Source organism: Paroedura picta, chromosome 3 (assembly GCF_049243985.1).
Source record: "Paroedura picta isolate Pp20150507F chromosome 3, Ppicta_v3.0, whole genome shotgun sequence".
NCBI classification, from domain to species: domain Eukaryota; kingdom Metazoa; phylum Chordata; class Lepidosauria; order Squamata; family Gekkonidae; genus Paroedura; species Paroedura picta.
The window spans coordinates 152,606,595-152,626,676 of NC_135371.1; the positions used below are offsets into that span (position 1 = coordinate 152,606,595).

At 45.2% G+C, this 20,082-nt stretch overlaps 1 protein-coding gene across 4 annotated transcripts in view; it reads left to right on the top strand.

Moving 5' to 3' along the window:
- Positions 1-20,082, top strand: part of ANKFN1 (ankyrin repeat and fibronectin type III domain containing 1) — a 247,727-nt gene that overhangs the window by 159,766 nt on the left and 67,879 nt on the right. For all 4 annotated transcript variants that reach the window (XM_077328704.1, XM_077328707.1, XM_077328705.1 and 1 more), the window contains one exon: positions 6,539-6,646. In XM_077328704.1, coding sequence (XP_077184819.1) covers positions 6,539-6,646 — 108 coding nt within the window. The remainder of the gene's footprint in view (positions 1-6,538; positions 6,647-20,082) is intronic.

Genomic DNA, 20,082 nt, shown 5'->3' on the forward strand with positions numbered 1-20,082 from the left:
AGAGACTTGGCTGGAACCGCAACAATGGGAATGGACAGGTCTTTTTCGCTACTGTTGCAGATTGTTTGCAAGAGTGTAGCGCTTTTCGGAGGGTGAATCCACTTTTCTGGATTTCCCTTTAAGCGCTACAAAGAAAAACATTGGAAAAGCCAATGTTCTGAGAGTCATACATTAACCACCAGTAAACAGTTACAGCTATGGCCATGGTGGATGCAGTTAAGAACCTGGGGGTATTGCTGGATGTGGCCTTGCATATAGAGAAGTTCATGGGGCAGGAGTGCTTTTCTTCATGTTGTTGTTGTTAGGTGCAAAGTTGTGTCCGACCCATTGCGACCCCATGGACAATGATCCTCCAGGCCTTCCTGTCCTCTACCATTCCGCGGAGTCCATTTAAGTTTGCACCTACTGCTTCAGTGACTCCATCCAACCACCTCATTCTCTGTCGTCCCCTTCTTCTTTTGCCCTCGATCGCTCCCAGCATGAGGCTCTTCTCCAGGGAGTCCTTCCTTCTCATGAGGTGGCCAAAGTATTTGAGTTTCATCTTCAGGATCTGGCCTTCTAAAGAGCAGTCAGGGCTTATCTCCTCTAGGACTGACCGGTTTGTTCGCCTTGCAGTCCAAGGGAGTCGCAAGAATCTTCTCCAGCACCAGAGTTCAAAAGCCTCAATTCTTTGACGCTCGGCCTTCCTTATGGTCCAACTTTCGCAGCCATACATTGCAACTGGGAATACATAGCCTTGACTAAACGCACTTTTGTTGGCAGGGTGATGACTCTGCTTTTTAGGATGCTGTCTAGATTTGCCATAGCTTTCCTCCCCAGGAGCAAGCGTCTTTTAATTTCTTTGCTGCAGTCCCCATCTGCAGTGATCTTGGAGCCCAGGAAAATAAAATCTTTCTTCATGTACATCTAGTTAAAAAATTGCATTGAGAATACTGCCAGTCTGCCCTGATCCTTGCTGTTGGAAGCTCAAAGGGTCATTACTGCAGCATGCTCTGTGTGAAGCTGCTTTTGAAGAGGGCTTGGAGACTTCAGTGAGTACAGAATGTAGCTCCCTGGTTACTGTTGAGAAGTAGCAAATAAGCCTGTATTACAAAGACCTTGAAACATCTCCATTGGCAGTGAGTTTATTTCTGAGTTCAGCTCAAAGGTTCAGCTTTATTCTTCAGAACTCTAAACAGCCTCAGGGTGACATACTTGCTAGACCCTTCTTCCCCATCATGAACCCCTGGGAGTACAGCATTCATTACAATGGGGGCGCTAACTGTCCTAGCAAGGGAGATTAGGGTGGTTTCAACTCACCCTTGGGCTTTGTCATTGGCCTCACTAATCCTTTGGGATAGACTTCCTAGGAAAGCATCATTTCTGGTGATCTTTAGTGGGGGGAAGGATGTGAGTCTGAGTTGTGTTCAAGGAACTTTGGAAACAGAAATGCTGTGTTGATTGCTTGAATCCATAGTTGTTGGTTTAAATATTTTTGGCACTGTCTGTATATTTGGAATGCTTTGGGTGTATGGCAGAAAAGCAATATATATATTTAACAAAAAGGTAGAATTCTCTCAATGTTTCCCTTCCTCAACCATTCCCAATACAGCAGTGTACAAGAAGTCACATGGGCTGGGGGATGCAATGAGGAAGGGTGGCGAGACAGAACTGCAGAGTTCTGCATGTGGAAGAGAGAAAGGGAGGCTTTCCCTTCCTCACTGGAGCCCCTGATATGCATGGCCTTTCGGTTCACAGAAGTCCCCTAACTCCAAACATCACCTTCCCAGAAGTCAAAAGAGACTGCCAGTTGATGGGAATTATGGAGAACATGTGCATCTGTTATTATCTTTTGATTTGTTGAGCGTGACCCATTGTGGCATAGTGATTTCAGACCATGGAGAGCAGTGGTCAACTCAGCGCCATGGAGTTCACTGGGTGGTCCTTGTTCAATTACTTTGTCACCCAGTCTATCTTATGCTGGTTTTGTAATGATAAAATGGAAAGAACCAAGTATGGCACTCTCTGGAGGGAAGACAAAGTAAAAATATAACAAATGGTGGCCCCACGAGTCTCTCAGGGAGAACTCCTATCTTTTCACTCATCTCTTAGCCCAGGAGGGCTCCAGGCTTTGCCTTCCTTTGAGCCCAATTGCAGTGGTGGTGATCTGAGAGCTACCCTGAGCCCCAAGTGACTCTTAGAGTCTGCCACCAGTGCAGCCAGCAGATGTGGAGAAGAAGGTTGACAAACAGGCCATGAATTGCGATGAAACAGTAACCGTTTATTGAAACAGGTGTTGTACCAGAACGTGGACCGGTTATGAACACATTTTCATTAATTTCCTCAGTAACATAAATGTAAGCGTATTTTGAAAACTGCATGCATAAATGTCTTAAATGCTTAATAAAGACCCTCAGCAGTATAATCTGGAGTTATTTGTGTTCCATATGTAATTAAGAAACTGTCGACTGGGGGAGCGGGTCGTAGTGACACAGCTTACATATCCCGTAAGTCCAGTTTTCAAAATACACTTACATTTATGTCACTGAGGAAATTTATGAAAACGTGTTCCTAACCGGTCTACGTTCTGACATAACATCTGTTAAAATAAATGATTACTGTTTCATCATACTTCATAGCCTGTTTGTCAGCCTTCTTCTCTGCATCTGCAATCCACAGCAGCTGGCAGGTCACTTTCCCTGTCTTACCACTGTAGCCAGGCCTGGAGCAGCTTCCAGAGTCTCCTGCCGCCAGCTCTGCAGACCCAAGATAACTGTGTGTTCTCTGCAGCTCTTTTATTTGAGGGTGTTTTTAACACACACTCCCCAATGTATTTCATTAAGATTTCAGATTTAGAGTGAAAAGTGCCACCTATATGAAATATAGGGGTCGACATCTGATAACAAATAGGTGTTTATTTATTTGTTAGATTTTTATCCCACCACTCCGGAAGGCTCGTGGTGGATTACAGAATATAATAGATAAAAATCCCAATAAAACTACCCCTAAAAATGTATAAGTTACACCACATAAATTAAACCCCAAGATGGGGTTAAATTAAAACCAATTAAAAGAGCGCTCCCCCCTACCTCCGGGGTAGATATAGGGGGATGACATAAGCCGCCAGAGATGGTTTCAAGGTGGGTCAGATCTTCCTGGGTGTGCTGGCCTCAACCAAAGACCTGGCAGAAGAGCTTCGTCTTGCAGGCCCTGCAGAACGCTGAAAGCTCCTGCAGGGCCCGCAACTCTTCTGGGAGCTCATTCCACCACATCGGGGCCAGGACCAAAAAGGCCCTGGCCCTGGTCAAGGCCAAACGCACTTCCCTGAGGCCGGGCATGACCAACAGATTTGCACCCGCAGAGCGTAAGCACCCGCAGAGCGCTGCAGGGGGCATAGGGCAAAAGGTGGTCCCTCAGGTATGTGGAACCCAGACCGCATAGGACCTTAAAGGTAAGCATCAGAACCTTAAACCGGATCCGGGCAGCAACCGGTAGCCAATGCAGCTGCCTCAGCACAGGCTGGATATGGGCCCTCCACAATGTTCCTGTGAGGACTCTAGCAGCCACATTCTGCACCAGCTGTAACTTCCAGACCACGCCAAAGGGCAGGCCCATGTAGAGCGAGTTACAGAAATCGATTCTGGAGGTGACTGTCGCAAGAATCACAGTGGCTAAATGTTCAAGGGACAGGTAGGGTGCTAGTAGCCAAGCCTGGCGAAGGTGGAAAAAATCCTGGCCAGCTACTCTCTTGACCTGGGCCTCCAGTGTTAATGAGGCATCCAAGGTCACACCCAAATTCCTGGCCTTGGACGCGGTGACCAGTTGTGTGCCTGCCAAGAAAGGCAAGTGAACTTCCTGATCTGCCAACCTACCACCCAGCCAGAGGACTTCCGTCTTAGAGAGGTTGAGTTTCAGGCGAGCCACCCAGCCTCTGCTCGAGCCACCCAGCCATGGCTTCCAAACATATGGCAAATGGTTCCGGGGGATAGTCCGGGCGGCCATCCATTAGGAGATACCACTGGGTGTCATCTGCATATTGATGACAACCCAAGCTGTAACTCCGTAGCAGTTGGGCCAGAGGGCTCATAAAGATGTTAAAAAGCATAGGGGAGGGAACTGAGCCCTGCAGGACCCCACATGGGAGCCGAGCTGGGCCCGACAACTCATCCCCCACCGCCACTCTCTGGGTCCGGTTTAGGAGAAAGGAGAGTATCCAGTTCAATGCTGTGCCCCATATCTCCGTCCCGGCGAGACGGCAGGCTCACTGAAAGCTCGCTGAGCAGATGAGGGCCAAGCATTGGGACTGACAAAGGAAATAAAAGCATTCTTGGCATCCCTGAGATTTATGGGTTTTACAAATGATATATTTGACTGCTTAGGGTTTACTGTAGTGATCCTGTGAACATTTAAGTTAGTGTCTTGTCACAGCAAGTGGTTATCTTATCCATTCGCCTAACCTCTTATTGCCAACAATGTATACTTCAGAAGCAACATGCTAAAAACAAGCAGCCATGGAGTGATTTATCTCCTCATATGTGATTAAATAGTGTAGAAATAAGTATTATGAAACAAACTGGGGTGGGGGGATCATATATAGATCACCTTGTCTCATCCCTTGGCACAATCACACTGTCCCCACCATTTAATGCCCTTGGCTGGCAGGGATTAGGAAAATGTGGATTATTATGAAATTTAGATGGCCCATTGTTGAAGAAGAGAAGATAGGTACTGGACTGCCTTTTCTGAATTCAAAACCTTTTTAGGCTTCAGTGTGGTCAAGTGTGCCTATTCTAGCAGTGATCATTCTCAAGGAAGCAACTAAGATATTTTAGGGGATGCTGAGGCAAAACAAACCCCCAAAATTTAGTACACGGAAACATTTGAGAAATGGAAACTTGGCAACCATAGTGCTTCTTTCCTCCATTTGATATAATCGCTTTCTCTAAGATTTTCACATGTGGTAACAATCCTCTCAGTTAACCCGGGGTTATTATCATTCCCATACAGGGGGGGGGGGAGAGAGAATCTGCTGTTTCTGCCCAAGACCAGTTTTCCACCCTAGCTTCCACCATCACATTTCTGTGGCTGGGATGGAAGTTAGAAGGGCAGTGAGCATAACCATATCCCCCTGCCCTTCTCTTGTCCAACCTCCTCCCATGGCAATATGTCCCTTGGCCAGTAATTGCTGGGATCCCCGACCCTGATTGGGGCCCTCCACTAAACTCCCCATCCCCCGGAATGCTCCCTCCTCGGAAACCAGCCATCCCACTATCTAACTAGTCCCAACCTACTCTGCCTGTGCTAACAATCCCATCCCATCCCCTCCCATCCCACCCCACCCTCAAGAACCACCCCTAACCTAATTGACACAACCAACTAAAAGTTCCCTAGGGATCTGCCCCCCCCCCATCTCCCTTTAGTGATTTATTTCTCACATTGGATTGGATTTCCCCTTTCTTCTAAGGAGCTGAATTATTCTTGCCTCCTCTCTCTTCTTGATCCTCACAAGAGGTAGTTTAAGTCCAGGGGTAGTCAACCTGTGGTCCTCCAGATATTCATGGACTACAATTCCCATGAGCCCCTGCCAGCAAATGCTGGCAGGGGCTCATGGGAATTGTCGTCCATGGACATCTGGAGGACCATGGGTTGACTACCCCTGGTTTAGTCTGAGGAGTGACTAGCCCAAGATCAGTGCTTCGTCAATAAGTAGAAATTGGAACCCTGATCCTACATTGTAATCCCTACACCACACTGCCTTTCAAACTGGCTTATACTCTTAGACCCAGGAACCTCCTTAAGGAAGTTGTTGCTGCAAGAAGTTCTTGGGAGACAGCCACTGCAGGTGCTGTTTCTGCCTTAGATTTCTCAGCATACTACAGAGGAGAATTTAAGAATGCAATGTCTTGTTTAAACGATCAGGCAAACCACGCTAAGAAGATATGTCTAGTTCTAGCCATAAGACACAAGTTGCAGGCTTATGCAACATTTTAAGGGGTGGGGGAATGAATGTTTTTAAAGTACATGTCTCTCTTAAAATGTTAAGGGCAAAGCAGGAAGTTGGGGTTCAAATAGTGAAACTGATTGAAGAACAAGGGGGTTTAACCACTTCTCCCTGCATGATCCCAGAGCTAATTGAGGTTGCACAAACCTACAATTTGCCTTGTATGGAACAAGAGATCTTCAACTTATCTGTTTAAGCACCGAAGGCATCCTAGTAGGTTCATAACGGAGCTGAGATGTCAAGTGAGGCCTTCCATATTTTTGCACTCTTTGTGCTACACCCACTATTGTTATGAAGAGCAGGATATTATACACCCTAATCCTTACCAGTTAACACTACTTGAATAAATAAATGTATTAAAGGGATGGAATTATAGTAACAGCAGTAGCAACTTGCAAGGGAAACAGCTCTTCATAGTATTCATCTCAAGGACAAATCTGAAAACAGGCAGATTGGCCAATTCTCTCTGCAGCCAAGAAACATCAGGAGCAAAGAAACCTCAATGTGTCTCTCTTTCCTCTGCTACATTTCATTCTGTTTATTTCTTTTGTTCAACAGACTGGAAAGACTATGATGGCAGAGTGCCTAGGCACAGGGGACAGATTGAAGCCCTGGAACGCTTACTGCAGCAGGTTAGAGCGTCTCATCAGAGTTACAGTTGCCGAGGTAAGGATAAAGTATCCGTGCGGTAAGGCACTGGGCGAAGCCTCCATGGCGCCTGCAATTTTAGCGGCTTTCTATCTGGGTCATACCTTCCCATTCATCAGGGAAAGCAAGATATTAATATTGGTCCATCTGGAATCACTTTAGCAGACTATCTCAACTCTTGCCTCTCAAGTGGGTAACTCGGCAGACATTTGGAAATAAGCTTTCACTACAGCGCTTTTCTCTGTCCTTGCCCCATGCATTCCTTCAAACTGTCTCACTTGAAAATGATTCGCCCTGTACCCCTCCAGCCCCATTAAAAGCCTTTCAAAGGTATTTGTAGGTACAAAGAACAGTCATCCAGAGCTAACTGTGGGGCTTGTGAGACTATACCTCTCTTAGCTCAACCTCTTCCCTCTGGCCTAATGAGACAGTAACAAGCCACTCTAGGGTCTTGAACCACAGTTTGAAAAGTACTACAGGGCTGGATTTGGGGCATTATAAAGAATGTTTAAAGAATACCTCATTTTAGGGGGGGGGGCATATATATATATATATTTAAAAATAGGGGCCTTTTCTATCCCTAGTGGTACTGCCCCAAATTTTACTCACATTTCCTACCCTGTTTTATCCTACATTTCCTCTTGCCATACTAGTACCTTAATTTGCTCTTATAATTCTGAGGGTGACCGAACTGCTTAAGCTCCACATTCAGAGATAGTAAGCTGCCTAGAGCCTGCTTGGTGGGGAGTAGTGTACTACCACTACTACTACTACTACTACTACTACTACTACTACTACTACTACCACTACCACTACCACTACCAGTAGTAGTAGTAGTAGTAGTAGTAGTAGTAGTAGTAGTAGTAAACTTCTGAACATCTGTGCCAGGAAGCATCATCAGGGGAAGGCCTCAGCCTCTATGTCCTGTTGTTGGCTCTCCAGAGTAACTGGTTGGCTGCAGTGTGAGGCAGGATGCTGGACTAGATGGACCTGAGCCTGCAGGGCTCTTCTTATGTTCTTAAGAGAGCAATCATAACTAGGGCTGAACCTGCACGGAGCTTATATTCCAGTCTCAGGTCGATCCAGTCCCTGCCGTCTGCACTGAATGCAATTTCCATTTTACTTTTGGGCGATTTAAACTTTCCGTCTGCAACAAACATGATTGATCTAGTGTGACTTACCTTTCCCCTGCTATATCCTGGAGTGGATATTACCCTTGATATTGGAAAAATCGGCATGAGTAAAGGTGCAGCTGCTTGCTTTCCCCAAAATAACTTGCTGCCAGCCTCTAACGTTGTAGAAAATCCCTGATTGGCCAAGATGTCCGTTCAAAGGCTTTCTTGTTCCCAGGTTACAAGGCTTCCCTTAAAGGGGAAGCCCTAACTTCTCTCAGCAGAGATTTGCCTCTTGGATTTATTCCTCCTCCTCTGATGTCTCCAACCCTCCCCCCCACCCCCCCACCCCCGCTTCAAGAAAGGCTTGTATGGAGGAGGCTCCTGCTGGGCTTGGTTCCCCCTCTCCTGAGCTTTTCTAATCACATGCAAAACACTTTTCTGTTTTAATGTGGTAGGGGATAGAGAAAGACCTGAGTTCAAATAGATCTGAATTCAGCAGGGTTTGCAATGGAATAAACAAAGTAAGTGCAGAATCAGCCTAGGTCTACTGAGAGCCCAACTAGATATGACAATGTCCCTGAGTTCACCATGGGGATACCTGTGCCATTTGAGGGATGAAAATACTTTTGTTTGCAAAAGCGATAGGGGCCCATTCCTGGTCAGAACCATAACATGGGGACAGGAGGGATACCTGCTCCCCCCCACACACACATACACACAAATTCTGGGAGTTTGGACTCTTGAAAATAATGTGAGGGGCAACAGGACCCCTTCTCCCCCTGCATCATGGTCCTGATCAGAACGGGGCCTCCATGGCTTTTGTAAACAAAGAGAATTTCATCCCTAAAATGGTGGAGGCATCCCACAGTGAACTCAAAGACCATGTGACATTTAGTTGGGATATGAGGATCCAGTCAAGATTATTCAGTAAAGCTTACTTCCAAGAAAGTGTTCTTACGATGGCACTGTGAAATAGGTCATGATAATTACACAGATATTTGGGAGTAGAGATAGCATTATACTATTAATGTTGGATATAATGAAATCATTAGTGTCCATGTTTTTGCTTTGAAATTCCACCTGGAAAAGCAAACCTCCAACACACACCTAACAAAAAAGGGAAGCTATTGCCCTGGATGTCAGAGACATGAACATAAAGTCTTTTCCTGTAACACTGCATAACTAAATCCAGCCTCAAAAAAACCCAGACACTAGGGCTTCCAGCGGGGTGGACACTAATATATCCAGGTAGCAACTCTTATTTAATATATTTATACAGCCATGCCTCATGTGAAGCCACGAACATGAAAGGACGTTCATAAGCCTGTATGTGTACACTATCAAGGAAGAGATTGGCAATGATCAGTGTTAAGCCCTGCATTTTTATGGCACTTCTCTGGGCCTGGCCAGTACCCAGTTTCATCCACTACTTATGTTGTCCATGGATCACTTAATAAGGCATTTCTGTCCTACAATCTTGATGCAAAAACTCCCACGGCAGCTTTCTATCGAAACAATGAAAATACTAAAAAATGACAGCAAAGACCTAGTTCTTTATTACCAAAGATCAGCTTATCATATTACAAATTAATATGAAATAAAAGAAGCTTGATTGTTATTCAAGACTACTGGCCAGTAAAATTAAACTAAAATGTGTGTGTGTGTGTAGCTATTTGTTCTGCCTTGAAGTCTGTTCAATATTGGTGCCATATATTGAGTTCAAATGTCTTGGTAGAAGCTACAATGTAAAAGCACATGTTCTATAGAAGGAATGACCAAACTGTGGCTCTCCAGATGTCCATAGACTACAATTCTCATTGTAGTCCATGGACATCCCATTGTAGTCCATGGACATCTGAAAGATCCACAGTTTGGCCACCCCCGTTCTATAGCTTCTATCCCTCCTGACTGGCATGGGCATAAGCATAGATCATAGAGGGTTCAAGCAGACTATTAAAATGGACTCCCAGGTTAATTTCTGGTTTTACTATATATAAAATAAGGACAGTAGAACATCAAGCTCCAAATTTCTACTGCAGAACTACAAAAGATTATCATTAAAAGTCCAGTGCCATGAAATCATTAAAACTAGCAAAGTAAATAGTAAATTCAAAAGTAGCAGCTGCATTGAAACTGGAACAGGAGCAAAAAAAGCAATGACTAAAATAAGAAACAAAAACAATGGAACCAGCTAAAAGACTGTGGAAATAGGAATGTTTCACCTCAGGTTCAATAAGGTTTGTGAAGCCTGAATACCTGGAGGTTACTGCAAGCTGAGGCCACCACAACCAAGAACATCCTTTTTCTGTTCTCCATCCACTCTAATTCTGATAGTAGAAGCCCACAGAGCAGAGCTTGTGTAGAAGATCTTACTTGTTGTTCGGGTTCATTAAAAAACTGGCTGCCTTCTGAGCAACAGGCTTCTTATATATTTAAAGATCAGAATCAGCCCTTGGATTGTGCTAGGAAACGATTTGGTAGCCATTCTCCTCGCCTCCATTTTGTCCTTGCAACAGCCCTGCGCGGGTGTGGGAGGTTAGGCTGAGGATGTAGGACTGAGCCAAGATCACCCATCGTGCTTACATGGCCGAATGGGGATTTGAGCTTGGATCTCCCAAAACCGAGTTTGATACAGCAGACTGTTCTGCTTGGCAAGGCAGCACCTTTGCGCCATCCAATAAGCAGGAGTATAGTTGAGCCGGATCAGGCCAGACCTGGACATTTTTTCAGGACCTAGGACTGTGATGTCATCAACTGAAGTTCGTTCTTCCCCCCTATCCAGTAACTACCCGGAGTCTTACCTGAGCGTTTGCAGTTGTACTATGCAGGCTGGCTAGGGAAGTTGCCAGCAGCCTCTCTAATGGGCAGAAGTTGCCGCCATGGTGCTCCTCCTTCCGAGTCTGGCAGAACACTCATTTCTTAGCTTTTGTTTGTCGGCACGCAAACACCTTCACAGGTAGACATTGTGTTTCATTTGGCACTTGGGCCCAAAAAGGTGCCCTCCCCCGCTATAGCTCATGCCAGCCAACAGTCTCACTGTTGTATGTTACAACTTTTTGGTTGCTGCCAAGGGGAAGGTGCTATGAATGGAGAAAGTTCCAACTTTGTAATGAGAAATAAGCACCCTCGCCAGGGTGAAAAACAAAATTGCTGCATTTCTGAGTGCCACCACCCCAGGCTTGGAATGAATTTAAATCTTAGCTCGGCACTCTTTATTCGGAGGAACAGACTGTGCCTTTGATAGCATGAGAAGCAGGGCAAGGGCTTGAGAGACTTTTAAAAAGCTTTTTAAAGCTCCTGTTCTATATGAGCTGTTGAAATGTGATTTTTTTCAAAATTAAAAATTCCAGAAAATACGATCCCTTGTAGAAATTATAGCTTCGTGGCAAAGCAGCTAGGTTTTTCTTGCGGCAGCAGAGAAGGAGGGATCAATCTGTCATTCAGTTAAGATTGTCTCCTCTTTCTGTTTCATCCATCACGATGCTAAGTTAACTTGTGTCAAATAATTTACGTTCATGTTTATGAGGTCAGAAAAAAAAAAGCTTTGTAGATTCTGGATGAAGAAACCTTGAGTTTTTGTGTAGAAATACGCAGCAATTATGACTATCAAGGATCTGCCACACTCCCTTCTTATAACCATGGCAACATGTACAATGAGAAAGTGCCCTTAGGAAGGGCAAAGAGGCATTGTGTGAAAAGGAGTGTTTTTTCCTGTGTGTATGTGTTGTTTTTTTTCTGATTCGGGTCCCTATAAAAATTACAGTTAATAGTGCATTTTCAGAGTGGAATGGCTTGACTCATTAACTCCTGTTTTCATAAGCAACTGCCCATGACAGACTTTAGCCAAATATTCTTCTTTGGTCCTCTGTATGATTTATGCCTTCTATAGCTGAACACAAACTTTTCCATGGGTGTCAATGTGAGATGATTGTACCGTCATGGAGGCTGATCTCTGAAGTAAAATGTAATTTTCTGGATGATGAGAGCATCTGGTAGGGTTGCCAGCTCTGGGTTGGGAAATACCTGGACTCTTTGGGGGTGGAGTCATGAGTGGATGGGATTTGGGGCAGTGAAGTACCTCAGTGGAGTAAAATGTTCTGAAGCCCACCCTCCAAAGCAGCCATTTTCTCCAGGGAAACTGATCTCTGTTTCCTGGAGATGAGCTGTGAAACTGGGAGATCCCCAGGTCCTACCTGGGGACTGGTATCATCTGGTCGAAGGAACAAAACAGGGTGAAAACACATGATGCGTATTAAACATGGACAGTTATTTCTCATTGCGGAATGATTGTGGAGAACTGAGCATATTTTCGTGATGGAAGAACTGATTGTACGTGTAAATGGTTTGGGGGCGGAGTCTGTTCTCTTTACGAAACCCAGTCCTGTGCAATCTGGTTCTCATGGCATCTCAGCAGCTGCTTATCTTAACTTAGCTACCCAATGGGATATTCTGTTTGACACATCAGGTTCTGGACTCCTTTAGCTGAATCCACAGATTTTCTCACAAAATGAGACCAAAAAGTTGAAAAATAAAAATTCTATTAATAAAAAAAATGAGACAAAAAATATCTAGTAATCCATGCTTCTCTCTTCCCATATTATCAGTTTGAACCAAACATTATTGGGGCCATTTGGTTGAGATGGGTCTTTATCTGTAGTGTAAAAATCCATTAGACATGTTTTAGATAACTTGTTTATAGCTACTTGTGGTTCCTCATGGAATCCACAACAATCACTTAGTGCTATATCATTGCAATCTCAGCAAAAGTCACAATTTCTGATGGCAAACAGCACAGAGCCAAGGTCCTAAATTGATTTTGTCCAAAAATGGAGCCTGAAACTAAACAAACAGGTACAACATTAATAAATTTCATAGCCCTTATGCACAGGAGTGGGTATAAGGATTTGTGAGGACTGCAACACCAGAACCAGTTTAAGGTTTCATGGGCCCTAGCAGAGTACAACTGCATTGGGAGCAGCCAGACTGGGAGAGGAGACCCCCCCCCCCAACAATAGAAAGGGGTGTCACTCTGAGTGTCCTTAAAGACGGGAAATGGGGGAGGAGAGAAGTTATGGGCCTGATGGCCCTGATCCATGGTGGAGAAGGCACTGTGTGGGGCCTCTGGAAGTGAAGGGATTGTAGCACATGCTACATGTGCTACATAGATAAACCGGTTTATACATAACCTTTGTGGTCCAGTGCTATTTTTTACATAGATGTCCCAGAAACAGCAATGTACAGTAGAGGCATTTATGTCCCTACCTATTCCACACTTACAGAGCAAGCCAATAAATACATTCCTAGGAGTAAACCCACTGTATATACCTGACAAGTAATCATGCCCTCTCCCAGGGAGCACTGGGCATTGTCCTTCAGAAGAAGAAGAGTTGATTCTTATATGCCGCTTTTCTCTACCCGAAGGAGTCTCAAAGTGGATTACGGTCACCTTCCCTTTCCTCTCCCCACAACAGACACCCTGTGAGGGGGGTGAGGCTGAGAGAGCCTTGATATCACTGCTAGGTCAGAACAGCTTTATCAGTGCTGTGGTGAGCCCAAGGTCACCCAGCTGGCTGCATGTGGGGGAGCGGGAAATTAAACCGGGCTTGCTAGATTAGAAGTCCACACTCCTAACAACTACACCAAGCTGGCTCTCGATGAGAAAGGCTAGGAATCTCTAATAGGATTTTAGCCCTCTTACCAAACTACAATTCCCAGGATTCCTTGGAGAGTCCACAGTTAGCAAATGACTTATAATCTAGACTAGTAATCAAGCCCGCTGCAGCTAAATGCAGCGGGCGCTAGGCACTTACTGTGGGTGGGTGTCTTTCCTCGGCGTCAGTGTTTCAGCGGCGGCGGTCTGATGGGCGGTGGCTGGCTTGGTCGGCGTTCTTGCGGCGGCGGTGGCCTGACGCGGCGAGAGGCGCTTCGCGCCTCTTGCCACGTCAGGCCGCCAGGCAGGGAGCCCCCGGCAGCCGCGCTTCGCGCAACTGCCGGGGGCTCCCTCCGGCGGCGGCCTGACGCGGCGAGAGGCGCTTCGCGCCTCTCACCGCGTCAGGCCGGGAGCAACTGCGAGCTGCGCTGCACGCGGCTCGCAGTTGCTGGGGCTGGGAATCGGAGGGACCAATTGGCAGGCGCTTTGCGCCTGCCAATTGGTCCCTCCAATTGTCTGTCGTGAGGAAGGATCCAATCCGGACCCTTCCTCATCACGGACAAAGCCCACCTCAAGGCCCCTTAACCATTTATTTAGTCCGTGGCGCCCGCGGCGCCACGGGCGGTTTAAAGATATTCCCTAGAAAAAGGTCACAAAACCAATCATTGCAAAGAAAACCCTGAAGACCTTTGTGTGCTAATCACATTAAAGAGTACTTGCAAACAGAACCACTGTTGGCTTTTGTACATGCTTTGCAACATGATGGTATTCTCAAAGATAAAGTTTCACTTTCGTATCTGTAACATATATAAAATGCGGTTGAGGTTGTAGAAGGAGTTTTTGACCAACTCACCACCTACCTGATTGGCTGCCCATCCAAGGAAGGGCCAATCAGGTAGGCTGTCACATCCCTGATCATATACTCTGACAGAATGCTGAAGGTTCCGAAGCCTCCTGTTGGTGGAATATCCCCCACATTGCTCAGGATTCCACACACACACACCCTTTCATGCCTGGTGTGAAAGAAGCCCCTATCAGCCACTGAATGAGGGAAGGGATGTGATTCTGAGAGCAATTACTGGCTATAGAGTTTATAATTACAATCTAGAGATGAACTCTAATTCCAGGAGATCGCCAGGCCCCACCTGGAGGTTAGCTAGCCCGGGTTGGAAAAATTCCTTGAGGAAAGGAGGTGGGGCCTCAAAACATTACAGTGCCTCAGAGTCCATCCTTTGAAATAGCAATGTTTGCCTGGAACACAGATCTTTACAGTCTACAGATAAGCAGCAATAGTAGAGACAATGCTAGAGGCTTGCAGGCTGAGGCTGGGGTGGAGTGTCACTAGTGTGACCCATTTGGGCTGTGGGCTCTAGCAAGCCCCTAATAGGAACAGCTTGGTTTTTTTTTTGGGGGGGGGGGTTGGTGCAAACAAATTGTAGAGTAGAGACAGTAGTATAGTAGAGACAATGCTAGAGGCTTGCAGGCTGAGGCTGGGATGGAGTTGCGCTGGTATGACCCATTTGGGCTGTGGGCTCTAATATGCCCTTACCAAGAACAGTTTTGGGGGTTTTTTTGGTGCAAACAGACAGGTATACCAATTGGATAGTCGAGACAATGTTAGAGTCTAGCAGGCTGAGGTTGTGGTGGAGTGGCACAGTTGGGTCCAGCCTGGGCTGTGGGCTCTAGCCAACCTTTACAAGCAACAGATATTATTTTTTTGCACAAATAGACAGACAGATCAGCAATGGTCCTGTGAGTCCAGCAACTGCAGGAATATCTGAATAAGGAATACTTAGACCAGGGGTAGTCAAACTGCGGCCCTCCAGATGTCCATGGACTACAATTCCCAGAAACCCCTGCCAGCGAATGCTGGCAGGGGCTTCTGGGAATTGTAGTCCATGGACATCTGGAGGGCTGCAGTTTGACTACCCCTGACTTAGACCCTGTATCTGTAAATGGTAAACAAGCAACTAAACAAGAGATGTAGGGGTTAAAGCCTGGCCTGATAAATAAAAATAAGTTTTTGCGATGAAGTTCCTATGAAATAAAAGGCATAAGTGACCCAGAATTTCAAGTGCAGTTAGCCTGGGAGTTCACATAAAAAGGGATTTACAGGAAAGTATACAGTGAGATTTTGGGGGGAACTAGGTTTTCAAGTTTTGTAAGACAATGATTTGGCTACACACACCCTAGATCACAGTCATGCCACCACAATCAGCACAAAATGTCCCTGCTAACATTTGCAATCATGCAAAAAGCACCACTACACTACATGCTCACACTCCAACGGCCTAGCGCCTGTTGCATTCCTGGATGCAACGGGCTTTGCCCCTAATATTTAATATTCTGGGGGAAATTCCTGATGTTTGCAAATAACAAAGTCTTCTGTAAGGCTTCCTAATAAGCACAAGCAAGTTACTATAGTTGCAGATTCCTTGTCATTGTAGGAGACTAAAATCTCAGGCATTTCTTCCTCTCTATTCCTATTCATTCTAAATAAATTCTTTGTAGTTAAACGTATGGTCATGATGATCTAAGGTAGCAGAGAAACCAAAACATGTCATTGTAATACTTGCCCTTTGTTTTCATTTGGTGGCACTTGTCCAGCAATATACTGAATGACAAAATCCAAAGTTAATCCCTAAAAATGTTTGAACAGTAATTTGATATGTGATCCCTGGAACCAGCTCTTACCTCATTTGGCAAAGGGCAGAGGTTCTTATTTTGGACTGCAGCCTACATCAAGGCAAGGTTGGAACAGAGGCAAAGCATGAATACAGGAGTTTATTCTCATGTCCTTATCTGGGTATAAGAAACACAGAGCTTAGTGAATACCAATTTCATGCCTAGAAGTCTTTTGCAGATTGACTTTTTGCATGCTGTAGTTGGAATGGGATGTAAGCAAATCTCTTGCACATTCATTTCTCATTTGTACATTCAGCATTCCCAAATCAGAATCAATGTACTCAACATATGCCAGAGGAAGTCCCTCCTTATTGGAAATGTCTGAGAAATACTAACCAGGTTACTCAATGCCTTACCAAACCACGTCCTAATATCTGTGAAAGGGATGCATCTCTTTTAATACATGGGTTGTTGTTGTTGTTGTTGTTGTTAGTTGCAAAGTCGTGTCCGACCCATCACGACCCCATGGACAATGATCCTCCAGGCCTTCCTGTCCTCTACCATTCCCCGGAGTCCATTTAAGCTCACACCGGCTGCTTCAGTGTCTCCATCCAGCCACCTCATTCTCTGTCGTCCCCTTCTTCTTTTGCCCTCAATCGCTCCCAGCATTAGGCTCCTCTCCAGGGAGTCCTTCCTTCTCATGAGGTGGCCAAAGTATGGGTATTTCCCCCCTAAAACTGCAGAACATCCCAATTAATACTTTAACTTGCGTTCTCCCCATCCTCTCTGCCCAGTCAGTCCAGAATCAGGTCTGAAACTGAGGTCAGGTTCTCTAGGTGCCAGTGATGCTTCTGATACCTTCCTTCACGTGTCAGCTGCATTAGAGAATCCTCATATCAATCCACACAAGGCTTCTAGGCATGAAACCGGAATACATTACGTTCTGTGGTTCTGATCCAGTTTTCATGGCACTGATGATATATCAACAGAGAAATGGAAGCCTTTGGAGCGTTGCTGCTTCAAAGCACCCAGAGCAGGGAATGCATCCCACATGGTGGCGTAACATTTCCAGTCATGCTGCAGCTTCATTTGTGATGCACTAATCAATGTGCCCTAGCACATTACAGTCTGAGAATCACTGATATGAGGCGGCCAAAAATGTACTGTCCCACATCTAGAGAAGTCTGTGGAATAAATGTTGAATCAGATAGGAAGGCTAGTCGGGGGGAGGGGGGAATTCCTAGGTAATAAACTCAAGCAAATATTGACAAGTGGGATGGTTTGTAGTGAATACAATAAGAGAAGGGGGGGGGAACCTATCCCAAGGCTACTATGGATGTGACTAAAATTATTACAGAATAAATGAAGTAAAAGGTTCTTTGTTCTTGTTTGAACATTTAATGATTGTAGGATTATATCCCTTTTAGGTTGAATTTCACAATTTGGATATTCATGATATTTACATTCAAAGGTGAGGTAGAGTATGGGTTTACTTGTATGTGTATAATTGCTTTCAATTTTGTAAGATATTAATTTTGAGCATTTATGTTTAGGACAACCATTGAGGAAAATTTCTATTTGAAAACGGGACATATCTAGAAACCGTTCTGTTTGGATCCTTTACGAGAATAAACAAACAAGAACGAAAGACCTTTTACTTCATTTATTCTGTAATGATTTTAGTAACATCTGTAATAGCCTTGGGATAGATTTTTTTTCTCTCTCTAAATTCAGACAAAGCGGCATAGTTTGATCGGGTTGGACACTGGGACAGGTCCTGGTGGAATGAGTTCCCAGAAGACCTGGGGGCCCTGTAGAAGCTTTCACAGCTCAGCTGGGCCTGTAAGATGGAGCTCTTCCGCCAAGTCTTTGGTTGAGGTAAAAAAGACCTAGAGGTCTCTCTATACTTGAGAATATATTTAAGAACAGATATATTTATGATAATCAATACCCTAGGAATCTGTCCTTGAGGCGCTGGGGTGAGGGGATGAGGTTAGATTTTTACTTATTTACTTATTCTCACCGTCGGACTACGTTATGGTTTTAATGTTTTTATGCTGTGGGAAGTTATTTTGTGCTATAACCTGCCGTGAGACAACCTGTTTGATAGTGGTGGGCAATCAATCAAATAAATAAATAAACAAATTAATGAATCTGTTCCACTTAATATTTCTGGTAAGGGCTTGGAGGAGGAGCATGTTTTTAAAGCACTCCCCCCTCGAAGAATCCACTCCTCCAATGATTGCTTAGCACAGAACAGGATTCGGTGCTTCTAGCAAAAGTCTTAGCCATAATCTTTGCCGCTCACTTAAGTGTTATGCAAGAAGGTTTTCATTATAGGGCCTCAAAGCCGGTTTGCCTTATCATTTATTGATGCAGCTTCACTTGGGGCCTTTGCTGCTGTACAATTAGTACCACACCATGTTATTTATTAGCTAATAAATGGCCAGCTGTTCAAATTCTTATTTCCCGTGGATCCCAAATTATTTTTTAATCCGGATTCCGTATTTCTGTTTACACAAGACTGTAAAAACAAAAGCAGTCAACAAGGTGGGAATTGCTGTGGCAGTGCTTGTAAGTTGGTTCTTTAGTGGTAGCCATTAAAGTGCTTGTGGAGTGGAGCCAAACCATTTGACTAGCCCAACAGCACACTTTCCCACTTTAAAGGTGCCCTGTTATTTATTTCGCCAGTATAATTGCCTGGTGTTTCTTGATGTATTACGATGTTTTCTTTTTAGAAGCTCGGGTCTTCTGTATACAGGCATTTACCTTTTCCCTACTTTGGTTGGTATTAATATATACTTGAAACGCTGCTCTTTGCCAAGCAGCAAATAAGGATAAAGGAACCTGCTGAGGCACCTGTGATCTATTTTCTACCAATTCCCTTCACCAAACACAAGACAAATCGATGGCCCTGTTTGTTTCTTCAGCAGCCCATTTTTAAAAAGTTGCTGCTGCTAAACGGAGGGCCTGCAAGGAATTGTGAGGCAAGCCTGATAAACAATTTTGGAATTTTTCCAGGTTTTTATGCATCCCTGTAGAATCCCCTCACATTTCCTGACTGGAATGTTTTTGTTCTTCCTATAAAGGGATGCCAGTCACCAGGTCCCAGTCTTACAGCTCATCTCCAGTTGACCGAGATCAGTTCCCCTGGAGAAAATGGCTGCTTTGGAGGGCAGACGCCATAGCATTACACTCCACTGAGATCCCTACTCACCCCCTAATTCAGCCCACTCCCAGCTCGACCCTCAAAATCTCCACGTATTTCCCAACTCAGAATTGGCAGCCCTAAAAAGGTAAAGGTATTCCCTGTGCAAGCACTGGGTCATGTCTGACCCTTGGGGTGACACCCTCTGGCATTTTCATGGCAGACTCAATACGGGGTGGTTTGCCAGTGCCTTCCCCAGTCACTACCGTTTACCCCCCAGCAAGCTGGGTACTCATTCAACCTTGAACCGACTGCTGGGATTGAACCCCCAGCCTCATGGGCAGAGCTTTCAGACTGGATTTCTGCTGCCTTACCACTCTGCGTCACAAGAGGCAGCCTTACTTGTACACTAATTCTGATGCTGGTGTAGGAGACTTCCACTATAATACAGGCTCACCACAGAACTGACAGCCTCCCCAGATGACGATGGAGGGTCAGCCTCAGAATAGTGTGTCTGTTAAACAACTTACACGGGGGGGGGAACGTTTCTTTTTTGCCACAAGGGGAAGCGAGATGTGAGAAAATGCTGAGAATAAGAGAAGATATGTAAATAGTATATTTATGCTGCCTAGTAAATCCCTTGCACAATGATGGCACTCTCTTCCTAGGAAGGCTAACAACCCTCAGGTGGGGTCTGGACACGGTTACCAGCCCACTGCTGAAGGTGGAAGATTCTCCACCACCCCCGGGCAATCAGCTGGCCAGTGACATCACTTCCGGTGTACAGCGGTTTGACCATAGTTTTTGCCCAAATGCCAGAGCATTGCCTTGACATTCCAGAAGTTTCTGGAGGCATAGTCTGGGCCTTCCTCATGCACCCAGTCAGTCCCCCCAGCCTCCACTGGATGCCAGGGGA